Source organism: Bombus vosnesenskii, unplaced genomic scaffold (genome assembly GCF_011952255.1).
Source record: "Bombus vosnesenskii isolate JDL3184/JDL3185 unplaced genomic scaffold, Bvos_JDL3184-5_v1.1 scf7180000013361, whole genome shotgun sequence".
NCBI lineage: Eukaryota > Metazoa > Arthropoda > Insecta > Hymenoptera > Apidae > Bombus > Bombus vosnesenskii.
The window spans coordinates 1163327-1179466 of record NW_022882994.1 but is presented as its reverse complement, the minus strand read 5'-3'; the positions used below and the strand labels follow the sequence as shown (position 1 = coordinate 1179466).

At 35.4% G+C, this 16140-nt stretch overlaps 1 protein-coding gene across 2 annotated transcripts in view; it reads left to right on the top strand.

The window, feature by feature from the left end:
• Positions 1-272: 272 nt before the first annotated feature.
• Positions 273-16140, top strand: part of LOC117237163 (myosin-I heavy chain) — a 44987-nt gene continuing 29119 nt past the window's right edge. For both annotated transcript variants that reach the window (XM_033500878.1, XM_033500877.1), the window contains exons 1-2: positions 273-591; positions 9622-9728. In XM_033500878.1, coding sequence (XP_033356769.1) covers positions 567-591; positions 9622-9728 — 132 coding nt within the window. In that variant the 5' untranslated portion in view covers positions 273-566. The remainder of the gene's footprint in view (positions 592-9621; positions 9729-16140) is intronic.

The window sequence follows — 16140 nt, the reverse complement described above, 5'->3', positions numbered from 1 at the left end:
AGTTACCAACCACCCTGTATAAAGTATGTATCCAATTATTGATTACACATTTTATCAAAATTCTTTTGAAAATTTATTTTTGACTACGTCGATAAAGTAGAGGACGAATACTGTATCTGAATATGTGCTGCCACGTAGCTTTCTCCCGAACTAACAGCTGTGATATCATCGATAATGTAGAGAAATGACTTTCGATCGTCAAAGCAGTGCAGGAGGACAAGCCTGGGACGCAGCATGGTGGCGCAGCGAGTCAGGGTTAGTTCATTTGAAAAACGAAGCCGAGATATCAGTCGGGTGGCAACTGTCGAGCATGTGTGTCGTCTCTCGTGTCTGTTTAGTTGTGTCTTAAATTGCACACAGATCACCAATTGCATGTACACCCTAGTACATGAAGGAACGACAGACAGTTCGCGAACATGTGATTTTGACAGAGAATACGTTTCGTCGACGCTCGTTACCGCGTGCGTGAAAAGTGAAGGTTTTCCTTGCCGGATATATCGTTACCCTGTAGCAGCTTCGTTCGAGGGGGTGGAGAATAATGTTCTGAGCCGTGAACCACGCACATCATGGTTGCTAAGCACTTCACACAGGGTAAGTTTCCTAACCGTTCCTTTCAACCACACGTTTTGTTTCTATAATATATAACTACGTTTCCTGCGAATTTTCGATCTGATAAAGCAGGATAATACAAGTCTCGGAATCGTTGCGTACCCTAGAGGTGAAAACGTGCACACGTAATATCCATGGTGCACCAATACGGTGCATGGTGGGTGGTGCAACTCTATAATAGTAATAATAATAATAATAATAGGAATAATGGTACACTTGTAAGGTCGTATTACATGATAGATCACACTTCTTCCACGATAGAGATCAAAGAAATTAGAAGGGATCAGCTATTACAGTTTTGCGTGTAAACATGTAAAATTTGATAGAATCGTATCTTTTGACTTCTCGACAAGAATCACAAAAGTTCGACGTTTTTGTCAACAAAATACCGTTTTTCATCACAAAACTTCAAATATATTTTTGTTCTGTTCAACCAAGTTTTATTTAAATATTATATACCCGCACACACACATACACACACACATACATACATACATACAAATATTATATACATATTTATATACGAATTACAACCTGACATATAAAACAAAGTTCGAACAAAATTCATTCAAATTATGTGGGCAAGAAATACATATATGAATATATGTTTCTACGTGATATAGACATGTATACACTAGTAAGAACAGAGTCAAATCGCTTGTCTATTATTATAATACTTTTATATTTCGTGACACGGTTCTGCGACATTTTTATACAACTAAGAATACTCAAACACTGTAAGACCTTTTCCTTGTTTTTCATCCATTATTCAAAAGGTGTTCGGTGAAAGTAAAATCTCGGTAATTTATAACCATAAACTGTGGTATTTTGAAGGAATAAATTTATAGACAGGAAATTTGTATGTTATAATATAATTATATGTGAATATAACTACTAACTAGATATGAGGCTGCAAAGTAGTTTATAGTTTGATCACGTTTTTAAGTAAAGCTTGTCAAGTCTGGGTGGAGTAGCATTGACCGATTGTTCTGGGGGATAAGCTCTGGAGCTTGCGTGAGGCCGATGTCAAGTTCGTGGTGGCTTTTAAACCGTTCGTTCGATGTCCCATCGATCGACACTTGGCGTAATCTTACTCGCGCGTGCCCTTCTGAACACGCATGTTTTTCTGCATGAAATTGAGGGGACGAAAGCAAAGAGAAAAAATTGGCTGAACACCATTCTGCACGTTTCCCAAGATGGTTGACTGTAACGTATTTTTAATGCTGGAACTACAACATTGTAGTTGTCAATATAATGAATTCGTTATTTTTCATAGAAATTTTATAGATTCACTTTCATTTTAATTTACCTTGGTACTTCTACTGTCAGGATACATTTGTCAATAATAATTTTCTGGATTTTTATAATATATGTAATAGGTTTTATTCAAATGAATACTCTTTATTTAATTAACTTATTAACTTAACTTTTATTAATTAACTATTAACTTATTAACTGTAGGCGGTAAATTCTATGTAATTTATAGACATTAAAATTGACAGTTCTTTATATTCAGAATATTTTTAATGAAATTTAAACTTCATTATGATTTTTTATTACTATTATTATAGTCTTTGATTATACATTTTATTTTATTTCATTTATATATAGAGGTAGTAAAAATACATTCAATGAGGTGAAATAAAGTGAATGGAAGTCTAATTTTATTTCTATCGTTCGTGATTGGTAATCCATTTGTATTGGTATTCCACAACCCTTTTAATTTACATCGCGATATTTGTTGGCTTCTTACCACGCAATAATCTTCAACATAATTCTGGTTTACCTTTAGCATCTGTTTGTCACACACGGTAGGTGTAAATGTCACTAGTAATTTTTCACGGAAGCTCGATTAACGAAGTATGCGATGATTCTTCCGCTCTAAATCCATCAGGCCTTGCTTCTTCTATATACTATGTACACCTGCAGTGCAGTGATACATCTAGGGATTTCCATCTTGCACGTCGTTTCTTTTGGATCCTTCCATCGTGCAGGTCGATAAAGGTTGCACGTTCCTCTGCACTTTCGAATCAGCCTTTCTACTTGTTACTTCCGTTACTCAATTTTACGGAAACTGAGTTTCGATGTCAGTAAATTAGTCTCTATAATCTTAGTACCTAGTTAGTTTTATAGAATTTATAATCTATACTAATTTAAAATAAAAATATTGTCATCTGCTTGTGCGGTAGGATTTCATTGCACATTTCTCAATCAGGAAAGTCTGTCAATTTTTGTTCCTATAAGTTTCATAAAATTCATAATTTATAATATAAAATTAAAGTATCGTTACGTTGTAGCATTTCAATACACGTTTGTTAAATATAAGGAACTATTGCACGCGCAATTTTTAAATTAATCTTATTATTTTTTATCTAATATTAGCTACTAGAAGTAATACTAACAATTGGTAAAAATATTGTTTTTATCATGTAGCTAGAACAAAGGAATGCCAGATGCTGTGAGTATGTTTCTTTTTAACGAAAGATCGTTGGGGGCTCGTAAAATGTTTCACATAAAAACGACCTTTTTTTTGTGACACGCGATCCAGTTCTGTGCAGAGCAGGCAATACAATCTCGCCGTTCGTACACAATCAGCATTCACGGCAGTTTGGTGTGTACAATATGTGTGTATATTAGCGAGGGCCTGAGTTATCATGTCGCGTATGATAAAACCACTTACGGGACACATACACGTGTGCATACATGTTACTTCCGATCGAGGATACAATGCCTCTAGTGAGTCGAGACCAAGAGAAATTAATACTGTGTTACACTAGTTGTATATTTCTTTATCTTAAGGACTCTAGAAAATTAAAAAACTCTAGAGAACTAAAAATAAAAAAACGAGGTAATTTAATTGCAAATCGGATTGAAAACGTGGACAATTTGTATTATTTTGTATCTGTAGATAGCCAATGAAAAAAAATTCTTTCGTAGAACAATACAAGTTGGAACTGAAATCCGTCTCCTTAATAATCTCGGGTTGTAAAATGAAAAACCGCGAGAAGCGAAACTCGAACGAACATCCAGGCAAAACTCCTCTCGTATTTTATGAGCATTGGAAGTCGCAGGACGACTAATTGGATGATGGCATTTGCTTTGTACGCGCGACGCATTTTTATTAGAATACTTGTTTAAGCTTATTTTACCGAAATACCTAAAATAGAGATTCATCCTTTGTCTCAACTTGTTCTATTCATACATTTAATTCTAGCCCGTTAACAGTGTACATTTACACATTCATAGTACATTCCTAACCTCTTACAGTTCTTCTATTAGTAAAGTATTGAAATGTAAGACATAACGTATACAGTAAGAGACTGAAACATTAATAGAATTGAAATATAGAAATAAAAAGAGCAGTATTTTCTATATCATTAAATATGTACATTCAAATATATGTAACTGTACATTATACATAGATACTTACAGTAATAAATGTAATTAGCTTTTGTTTACATTTATTGCTATAGTTGTGTGTAATATGCAATTAAATATATTTCTGTATACATATTTAATACATAGAAATAAAATTTCATTCCTACTGTACAAATGCTTTTGTTTCTCACTGTATCTAAAAATCCTCCATCCGAGGAATGGATATCAAATTCTGGGTTTGAGTCAAACCTTTTGTTACATAAGTAATCTGTCTTTATTAAATCGTAACTGCAATTGATGTCACGAGCGTGATACAATATTAAAAGGTTGGAGGTTAATTGATAAAGAATCAGTTGACTATGATACCATAGATAGTTGCAACGCATTCTTCTAAGAAACCAACTTCACGTACTATGTGTGTCATCGAACTAATAGTTACAATCGATCAGAGAGATCTCTTTGGTGAAATTAACAGGAGATATCTCGTATGAATTTCCCCAACTTTAATAGCTTTTTAATAGCCTAGGAGCAGTAACTCCTGGAATACGTAGGTTCTCCGAAATTCGATCAACAGTGACTCAAATATGTAGTCCGTCTGAGAAACTTTTACAGTGTGCACAGGTATATCGTGGACATCTCGAACGAGTGAGTCACGACAACATCTTGGTAAAAGCAGGTTTCCTCGGAATTTCGTGCTCTCCCAATGAATCACCGGATGTAAACGTCAAAATATATATTTTACTCGAAAACTCAAAATCAGAATCCTTCAAAATGTGTAGACATTTAGTGTTGAAATATTTAATACAACCTTGTATTTGTTTGATATTTTAGATGTAGAAAGCAAAAAAAATTGTGGAACATCTTTTGATATGATTTTTCGATTATACACAATTATGATTTATGTTGTAATATTATGTATATGAGGCCTTTTTCTTTAGAGTAATAGTTTTGTAATCATGCTAGAACAATGTTTAACATATACAATAATCAATTTGGTCAATGAATCGCATGAAATGGAACTTAGAGATTTATTTTACTTATTAAATATTGCATCGAGTACCACATTTTTGATATTATATACATTTTTGCATTAAAAATCTAATCTATTAATCATCATGAATCTTTTATATCAGTTTCACAATCATCTTAAGTCGCAGCATTTTCTTATAATAACCAAATAATCTATGATCCTCGTATATAAAAAGACCTTTAGTTGAATAAAGAAAATACATTAGACATTATACAATTGAATCGCAAAATTCAACGCTATATCCTTTGCTTCGATCAAATCGATTTTAAGAATAATTGAAATCCCGTGGTATATCAGAATTAATAAAGGATGAGATTAATTTTACATATCATTGCTTGGCAACGATAGTGACAACTAACAAATTTTCAAATTTACTTTCATCGAATAGAAATTGTTGAATCTATATTATGTTTCTATTTTTATCATGTAAAACAATATATTTCTAATTCCATCAGTTTTGCATCAGAGAGCTAACTCATTACGTATGCCGCTATTAACCTGGCCTTAGTTTTTCAACAACACCGGCTCATCTTCAGTTGTTTTGTGACGCTGCAAGCGGAAGGCTGCTTTCATGAATAGTGGCATATCTTACCTTAAGTCAGCCTTATAATGTCGTTGAAATGACTCATTTGACATTTTTTGAACTGTACCACTATCGATGCCAAGTAGCGATATATAGAAAGTAAGAAGTATACGTTCGGCAAGACTGAACGTTTTTCGGCCAGGTTAATATACCACCGATGTTCTGAATATGATAATGCAGTGAGTTAATTATTTCCTCCCGTTGTTGCGTGTCATCGACCTCCCTGGGAACTCCTCGGGAACTATACTGTTGGATCGTTGCACGAAAGTTTTGGCCTCGATCGACAGTATGAAGTACCTTGAAGGTGGCGCACCGTAAAAGGGAGACACACAGCGGGAAGGACAAGCGGAGAAACGAAAGAAGAAAATTAAATAAGCCTGGCTCCTACGGAGAAACGTAAATATGTGATGAAGGAAACTGCAATTACCAAACGAATTCGATCGTTTCTAATTGAATATAAAAAAGACATATCTTGTGAAGTTGCTCGTTAAAATCGTCTTGTATCTCCGGATAATAACATCGCATAGCTCTTGAAAGCAATTTCGTTCGTTCGATTTTATTACGTTCTCCTTTCGATTTTTATATGTACAGTTGTAAGTAGCTCGTAAAATCGTTCCTCGAAACTGTTTTTATTTATGTTAGTAGCGGTATGTTTATCGATATGTATCGCTTACATGACGGACGCCATGTTTGTTTCGTAATGTAGAGTTCGTTTACAGTGATACGCGAGAACAAGGATTCTACGAAACCCAATACATTTTACGATTTATAAGAAAGAAATATAATAATCTATTTCTCATTCTCGTTATATTCTCGTTTCAGAAAATCTATATTCTTCGGGTATATTTATTTTGTTGACTTTATTCTTTTGCAGTTTTGTAATCAAAGGAATTGAGTAAGAGATGATCGTAGCTTTTAGATTTCATTCGTTATTCGAAGTAGATAGGAGCGAGATGAATAATTATGCTAGACTGATAAATATGCCACCCTCTCCGTGTCCTTCCTTTTACATTAGAATATTCTAGCCGCGTGTTACGTCTCCCTTTCCCGTAAATTATATTCGTGCTCATTTCCACCGTACGACACTACTACCATAATGCATATTAGATCAATCTTTTCTGCGTCGCGTGAACCACAACGTGCTTGAATTTGAATTTTATTCCTTTTTTATGGCTATCAGACACTAAATCATCCAATGGAATCTCTAGGGACTACCATCATAAGACAACTACTACCGTCGGATAACCTACAATTACAGAATTTATTAATAACATCTACATATATAACCGTGATAAGTCATAATATCAATAAATTGAATCATGCAGTATAATCCCTCTGATATTGAGCCCTTGTAAAGGCAAATAAGAAAAAGGCAAATAATAGATTTATCAGCTCTCCACTGATATGGATTAAATGTATCTTGCACGGTAAATTACTGCACTTGCAGCGACCATGAAAGATGCGAACTCGGTGTACTCGTTAAACGGCTAGCGAAAAATTCATCAATCTTAGCACCTGCACAAGTGTCTCGAGATCTTATCTTGGCATCGTTCGTGTTTTGCCTAAATCACTGACAAAGTCTGGGTTAACTAATCCAGTCAAATGACACGCGATCGAATGACAATCACGCGCGCCATCTACGAAAACAGTCACGTACGGCCATGAATCGTTTCTGGCTGCATTCCTATTTAAATAGTATGGCCAGAGGACCTTCGTCAACTCCGGGAAACGGATGGCAGTTCTGATAAGGAATCGCCGTTTCCAAAGCGCGAGGAAGGAAATATAGGAGAGCGAAGGAGCACAAGCGATTTATTTCATGGAAATAAACGGGAAGAACGTTAGTCGGACTACCATTCGCGAGCCATAGAAATTTAATACAAGACCGTTGCAATGATCCTTGAGTTCGCGCGAGGGTCGTTACGTCAAGCGATACTCTTTTCTTGCAAACACGGCTTAATCTCGGAAACGTCGACTGGGTCGACCGCTTTATGAGTGGGATTACTTTTAAATCCGAGCTGTGTATATCGTGTAGATTCTCATTTGCTTTTTTCAAACTTTCTTGCATCAAAGATGAATCGCTTTTTTATGAAATGTTAAGTTTTCGGCAGTTTTTATTTTGTGATATTATACGGTTCTTTTTATATAATTATTTAAGATCAAAATATCAAGGTATATACTTTTTGTCATTTTTATTTTATTTGTCTTATCGTTTGGTATACATATAAGCTTATAATAAATGATCTTACAATTTGTTAGAAGCTTCTTGCCTTTAAAAGTCTCAAGCTTCATCAGAAGTGAAAAATGTGTCTTCTAAGTGGCAAAGAGAAAAATTGTCAGAAATTGTCAAACGGGTCTCAAACTGCGGGATGAAGTATCAAATTTCGCGATAGTTAGCGAGACGGTCCACAAAGAGTCACGTGATATACGACCTTGGGGAAATAGGACCATGGCAGCTGACGTGCAGGTGCAACATATTCGCAGGTGCATACGTGCTGCTGCTGCTGCTGCTGCTGCTACTATGGCACCTGCGTACCGCGAGCACGTGGTTCGCCGCAATGATTGGAGATGATGCTCTGACCGGATGAGACTAGATATTTTTTTTGATTTCTTAAAAACATATCTGATCAAATTGAAAGAAATATTTAAAAATGCAACAGTGTTTGATATTCTTCGTAAATACGTATTAACAATAATTCTTTCTTATTTTTCTAAACCTTAAGAAATATTCCAATTGTAGAAAAATAAATATTTCCAACTATAATGAATATGCGATGTGAGTAAAATTTCTAACTAAAGAATACAATTCTTTCTTTTTTTCTTGAAATAAAGAAATTTTCTAACTATCGAAAAATATATATCCCTAATTATGACGTGAATATATGATGTGAATAATGAAGATTTTAAATCGTGGAAAAATACGATTCGATGGAAAATGGATCGAAAAACGTAGAAAGATTAACGAATACTGCAATGAACAGAAATGCAGAAGCGTTCAATTATACTCGACTGTCGCAGTGTAAAGGTTAATTCCATCGTTTTCGCAGTGTTTCCCCGGCGATAAACCGCAGCGGGGTGAAAAGGAAAAAAAAACTCGCGAATGTACATAGGTTATATACAAAGGATTGGTTAATGAACCGGGGAAAGAAGACAAACCGCAGCAGTTACATCAGAGATCACCGCGTTTGGGGTAAGCACTGTGTGCACGATCCCTCAGTTGGTTCGTCATCGTCAGGGCACGTTAATTAAATTGTGATTGCGATCAAACAGCTGGAATCTTTCCTTGAAACCCCGTAACACTGATTCCATTGAATTCTTCGAACAGAATTACGCGAGGAAATATGTACGTACGTGTATCACATGTGTATTATGTACGTTTTAATTAATGCTAACGGGTTTGAAATGGAGATTTCTTTGGATATTAAAGCGGATAGAAGACTAGGAAAATTATTATACATAGTTGATAAAATATTATTTTTTTTATATTTACAATATTTTTCTGTATTATTGTTTTACATTTAAAATATTTTTATATATTATTTTTTCATTAATTAGAAAATTTATTATTTTATTGAGGAATACAATTCCTTATGATAATAAAATTTCACCCATTACTGGTAATGTGTTAATCAATTATTATGAAATATTGGGAAATATTTGATAATGTATTAAACATTATAAAACGTGCATCTTATGGATAACCTGTAACAAAATAAATAATAGAATAAGTTAGAAAATCACGTACGTAGTCATGTTATAGTGGCTTTTCTATGAACACGTTGAATCGCGTTGAAAATTGACCACTGCTGGTACCAAGGAATCGTCACGTACAATATTGTCCGAACAGAACAACAGGTGGTCAGAGAATTTACCAGGTTTCCATATCGCGCTCCTTCCAAACGAACGGGATCAGTGTTAAGTGGTCGGCCGAGCTCGGATGACCGACAGCTTGGAAAAGCTAACATGACCTCGCTGGATTGAGTTCTTAAATATAAAGGAAATTTTCTTTCTTTTTTTGTTTCAGGCTCCAGCCCTGAGTTGGGTGTCCCGGATATGACAGTCATCAGTGACATCGATGAAACGGGAATTAATCGGAATCTCCAAGTCCGCTATAAGAGGGACCAGATATACGTATCCTTTGGTCGAACTTTAATTAATTAAAATTCATTCTTATACCTAGGTATTAGGTAAGAATTATCTTATTGTTTTCTATCTTAAACATATGTTAATTGGTTTTATTTTTACACTTTTTTTAATACACAAATGCATATTTCTTTATACCGTAACTTTTTCAAAAAATTCGCATACATCTTTAATTTAGAAATTTATTAGATAGGATATTTTTTAGTAGTTTTTTTATGATGTTAAATCAGCGATTAAATTAGAAATTGATTCGAGTACGATTGCAACATCTTCCATATGAATATGATCTCATAAAAATGCTACACCACGTGTGAACCGTCTTGTTCTGTTCGTCCGAGAGTTTCGCAAAAAACAGTGAACGGACGTCCGTTCATTTCGCAATTCGTACGTTAGTATGCCCTGGAGTTAGAATTCTTCGCGCATTCCTACGTATAACTCTCTCTCGAGTTCCTTCTGCTCCTCCTCTTTCTCAACAGTATTGCGGCATTGGAACTAAGGTATTTCATATTGAAATTTTTAACAATTTTTGGCCTCTAAGTGAAAGGACGTTTGGAGCTGGTGAAAAGCTAGCACATTAAAGAATAATGTCAAATTTTTTAGAATAATGCTAGAGTGGAATGTTAGATACTTTAGGACTGCGTTAAAGTGTAACATTAAATTTATTAAGGTCAAGAGTAAAAATTTAAATATTATTCGTATTAATATAAATATTGAGGAACTAAGTCAAACTTCCAAAAATACTGTTAAAGAATAATTTCAAATCTACAATTTTACTATAGATCAATCTTATAAACTCTTCCAAATTCACCGAAATTCCGGGATATCTGAAACTTCCAATACACCTCCTCAATCAACAATACACATTTTCCAACTACCCGTACTTTTCCTCAGACTCTTAAGTTCCTTTCGATCCGCCAAAATTCCTAAACATCTCGAACTTGCTAAACTTCTCGACGAAATAAACTACGTATACCTACATCTGGAGTTTCCATATCTCTCGGAGGTTCTCAAATCAAAAGAAACTGAAAAAGCCCGCAAACCCATAAAGATGTAAATAGTCCAAGACAAAACTATCTCTGTCACATCTCTATCCCGGCAAACAGAGAACCAGCATTAGGAAAGGGAATTAAAAGCGGAGAAACCTAGTGCAATAGAGTATGAAATAGCGAGAGAAAGAACGAAAGCGACGAAGAAAACGGAAGAAACGGGGGTAGTTTAAAGAAGAGAAGAACTATACGTATGAATTTTGCAGGGGTGGGGCGTTGCTCCCGGGTTGGTTCGTTGCCATGACGACAACCCCAGTCAGCTGGTGAACCACCCCAGGGCCAGACCCATTCATCCTCTGGTTTCACCGACCCAACGACCGACACCGACCCGACCCACTGTAGTTTCTTGTCGTGCTTCAATCCACCCCTTACCCTTCTTTCGATTATCCTACGTTCGTGATCTATGGCTAGAGGGCGAAAAGACGTCCAAATGATCATCCGTGCCTTTTATTACGAGTATGGCTCGATATTCTCATAGGCACACGCATAATATCGACTCGCCTTCGAGCTGGAAATATCGAGGGAAGTTTAGGAGTCTGGCAAGTTCGCGGTGACCCTTTTCTTGATATCTTAATTGGATTGGTTTTCCTCTTAATTGGCTTACCAACGAATAGAAAGAAAAATAGTTGATTCGCTGATTTTTATTAGTTTCGTTGGTTGAACTGCTGCAAGTATTGTATTACTTTCTTCCAGATATTGGAGAGGATGAGGAGGTTTGTTGAAGAGGGTATTGAACTTAGGAAGAGATAGCTAATTCATTGGTTTTCGTTAGTTGGATCGGAGACAGTATTGTATTATGTTTTTCGGGATATTGGAGGTTTATGCCGGAGAGGTCAGTTATTTTCGTAGTAGGGAAAAATAATTATGTAACTATAATTACTTTTTATTGTTTTGGTTCATTAGCCGAATTGACGGAAGTAACGTATCGTATTTGTGGAAACATTGCAGAGGTTTTGGGTTTCTGTCAAAGCTTACAGAATTATAATAAATTTGTAAAACTAGAGCAAATGAAATTAATGGTTAAGATGACTTATCTAATTGTTTGATGCATTAGAAGTTGAACGTTAAGGGATTAATTGTTAGATTTCTATATAAATTTTTCTAAAATTAAATATCTACGAATCGTCATGTCTACGAATTTACCATCGTTAAACTGGAATTAAATTAAGAACACTTTGTTCTGTCGTAAAGCGCTAGGATATTCGTGATGTTACGCTGAATTCGAAAGGAACGTGTAATCGATTTTCCAACACGAATAGACGATGATGGGTCGTTAACGAAGCCGGCACGATTCGCCTAACCAGTAGCGGCATAGTTTTTGCTCTTCGGTATGGTTCGGTATGGATCAAACACCGGAATTCAAACGCGTGATGCGTCCGCTTCGATGATTTAGGTCGTCGTTGGAACGCACTCGTTAGTGGACACTTCCTCGTGCATTACGACGATGAACGTCGCAGAACGCGACGTGTGGGACGCATAGACGTCAAATTGGCCACGAAATCAACGATGACAAAGCTTTTACCAAAGAAAATATTCTCTTCTTCGTAGGTTCTTCCTTTTCATTTTTCATTGCGACATTCGATAATTGATGGAATAATATCGTTGTTGTTAATAATTTATAAACTATGGCCGTTTATGTAAATTTGTATTCCTAACTCTGTTACATTCTTTTCTACGTTCTTTACATTAACTCCGTTTACATTTTCAATTTGATTTTACGTATCGCCTCAATCCAGAAGAATCGAGAAAAATAATTACAGCTGAATATTTTTCTACATATCCAAATTGTAAATTACGTTATAGATTCTTCAGTTTCTTCCGTTCTCCGATATTAAATTAGCGTATTCAATTAAAATGTAGGCTCGAATAATTTCAGTGTACAGTCACAGATCGTGCAGCCTCCGCAGGAAGTTTAATTATCGGTTGATTGCAGTGAACGAATAAAACCGTATATTCAATGACCAAACACTGAACATACTACATATCAATCAATCCACGCGTAATTAGTATAAGTAACTAACCACATCCTGTGATTTCCACTATCAATTCCAAACAACACGTATCGTTGATTACTTTAAATTCAACTAAAAACAATCAATATCATCCGACAACGCTACACTTCAAATTTCTAGATATTTTTCATATTCTGATGCTTTTAGATTGATTAAAACGTGCGTCCGGGTTGTTTTCATAAATCTAAGCAATTGTACACGAGAAACCACCATATAAAAAGCTAAATTGAAACATCAACTGTTAACTTCTGATCGGATTTATCTCTTGTATGTCACTGGACTTTTAGATAACGTCTGATACTGGATTTTGTAAATAATTAAAAGTTTTCTAAAAGAATATTTATACAAAAACACACAATTAAAAATATCTGGAACATAAAAATTCTTTATAAAAAATAGGAAATAACATAAAAATGCGGAATTTCTTATAGATTACTTTTGATAAAAGATCGGGCCGATCGTACAATGTATCAGAATTTCCTTTAGACTATCAACCGTATAGCTAATAGAACTAGCCGCGGTGTATCCTGGTTCCTCCCAAAGGGCCCGATCGATAGATCGCAGGTTGATTAAATAGCTGCACTACGAACCGCTCGCCTTTGCGAGTGCTATTTCGATCGAGAAAGATACCTTTCAGTAGCACAGATAAAGTACAGTAGCCTTTACGATATAGATAAGCCGTAAAATCAGTCAGATATATCAAAGTTATATATATACAGGGTGGTTGATAATTGGTGGTACAAGCGGAAAGGGGGTGATTCTACGCGAAAAAAGAAGTCGAAAATATAGAATAAAAATTTTTCGTTCGAGGCTTCGTTTTCGAGAAAATCGACTTTGAATCTTCGCTCGGTACGCGTACACTTTATCGCCTCTCGTTATAACGGATTTCACTGTAGATCGTTGTCTCGATGGAAAAATTAGAAAAAAAATTTTATTGTATATTTTCTGGTGGTCCAGATACCAACCTCCCTGTATATTCCAATATTAGAACGAACAAAGTGATAAAAATGGAAAAAGTTGTATAATAAGTTTAACAACTTTCTTACCTTTTTAAAATGTTTCTTATCTTAAGAAATCCAATAATTTGGACAGGTTCGTGTAATAAGAATAGTAATTTTCACGATATAATATGGTTGTAGCATCTCGCATCAAATGTTAAAGATTACGCGTTTGAATATCGAGATGGACTAATTAACAATTTGAAAAATCGAAGTTCTTAGCCATAATAAGCATATAACCATAGTAACTGCAACACGGCTATAACTATTAAAATCCTCAATTTTTCCGTGATTAAACGGCAATCTGTGTGAAGAAGTAGCCAACTCGATACACCTTTCAATGGTAATGTATTTACGTCAGCGTCGATATTAAACTGCGAGATTGCACATTATTACCGGGTGAAATAATACGTCGGCGATAAAACGCCGTGAGGCGTTCGCTTTTCGACAAAATGATGGCCCTTGTGCCAAGAATCGTGCGCAGCAGCGGGCGTTCCTCTCGCTGGAAACGGAACACCACGGAAATCGTCGTTTTTGCACGATGATGTAATCGAGAAATCACGCGGACGTTAAAGAAACCGGCGATGTTCCTTCGAATTTCTATGCCGGACAGTTCCTCCTCCATTTCCGTGCTTCCATAGATCGTTCAACGAGCTTTCCACTTGGTTACGATTGAAATCGAAGTTCGCTGTAGAATGCTTTTTAGTTAATGGATACCCTTTTCCCTCATAATATCCGCGAGAGACGGAAGAATGCTGGTTCCTTTCTTTTGGTTATTTACGCTATTTAGCGGTTGGCTATTGGTTAAATTTTAGGCGAATAAGAGATTGATCAGACGTTTGGAAGTGTTAACACAGATTTTGGAAAATTATTTGCGATCGGAGGATCTGAAGGATGCAGAGAGTAGGACAAATTATTTTATATGTTGCGATATAAGAAATAGTAACAAACTCGCTAAAGGATATACAAGGAAATTTTTATTGTTTTCTGCTATTACGTATACATATTTATTTATTACTACATTTTAATCACACTATTTCCTGGATTCCATATACACATTTTTCATTGTTATAATTCTGCAGAAAAATGTTAAGGCTGTGTTAATAAAGTCAGAAGATATAGTCATAAAATCGTAATCGAAAAATTAGAGAATAACATATACATTTTTGAAACGTTATTTTCTTCATTTACTTCTACATTACTGCACCATAGTTTATTTATACGAAACATTAGATGAGCCATGAAAACCTGCAATCGATTATTCTTATAACGAATACGAATAAAAGAGAAGCTTTAGTGTAGTGCACAACTTAGCTATTATTAGTTGCAATTTCGTGATATAGGCAAATTATATCATGCTTCCAATTATCTCGTTCTTCCAACAACGATCGAACGAATATAATCAATTCCATTTAAGCGAATCTCTTTCGCCTCCATTACGGAAACGTTTGTGCCGTGACGGCCGATCGAATCTCGTTAAAGTACGACGGCCAGGACTAATTACACGAAACCGGTACAGTTTTACCAAGCAACGGGTTCCCGGTCTTTTGTCACGGTTAATTTCGTTAGGAAAATTGAAAGTTCCGAGGCGAACCGACAGCAACGACGATCCGTGTCTTTCGCCGCCTAGCTCGTCGCGGTGAAAACATCGATAGCATACAAATAAGAGGCTCAACTGCGGAGATCTGACGTTGACGTCCTCGCGAGCCTCTGGCTTCTGCCTCCTTTGTACTTTGTCACGTGAATTTAGCTGGAAAATAATGGACTTTTCATAGTAGGAAATAATAAATAATTATGATACAGCAGGAAATAATTTTAGGAGCTGGGATTTTAATAGGAAATGGTGATTAAAATGTAATAATGAAAAATTTGAGTAATAGGAAATAATTTTAAATAATTTTACAAGTAGGCAGAAAAAGTTGGAGATAGTAATTGGAATATAATAATAAATAACTTTATCGAAAGAAAATTATTTAATGAGATCTTTCCGTTTGCCATATACACAATAGTTGGTAACTGGTGGTACAAGCGGAAAGGGGGGGGTGATTCTACGCGAAAAAAGAAGTCGAAAATATAGAATAAAAATTTTTCGTTCGAGGCCTTGTTTTCGAGAAAATCGACTTTGAATTTTCGCTCGGTACGCGTGCGGTACGTTATAACGGATCTCACTGTAGATCGTTGTCTTGATGGAAAAATTAAAAAAAAATTTTTTATTCTATACTTTTGACTTCTTTTTTCGCGTAGAATCACCCCCCTTTCCGCTTGTACCACCAGTTACCAACCACCCTGTATATTATATAAGAAACTTAAGAAAACTTAGATAACGTACGATAAAAAAATTTTC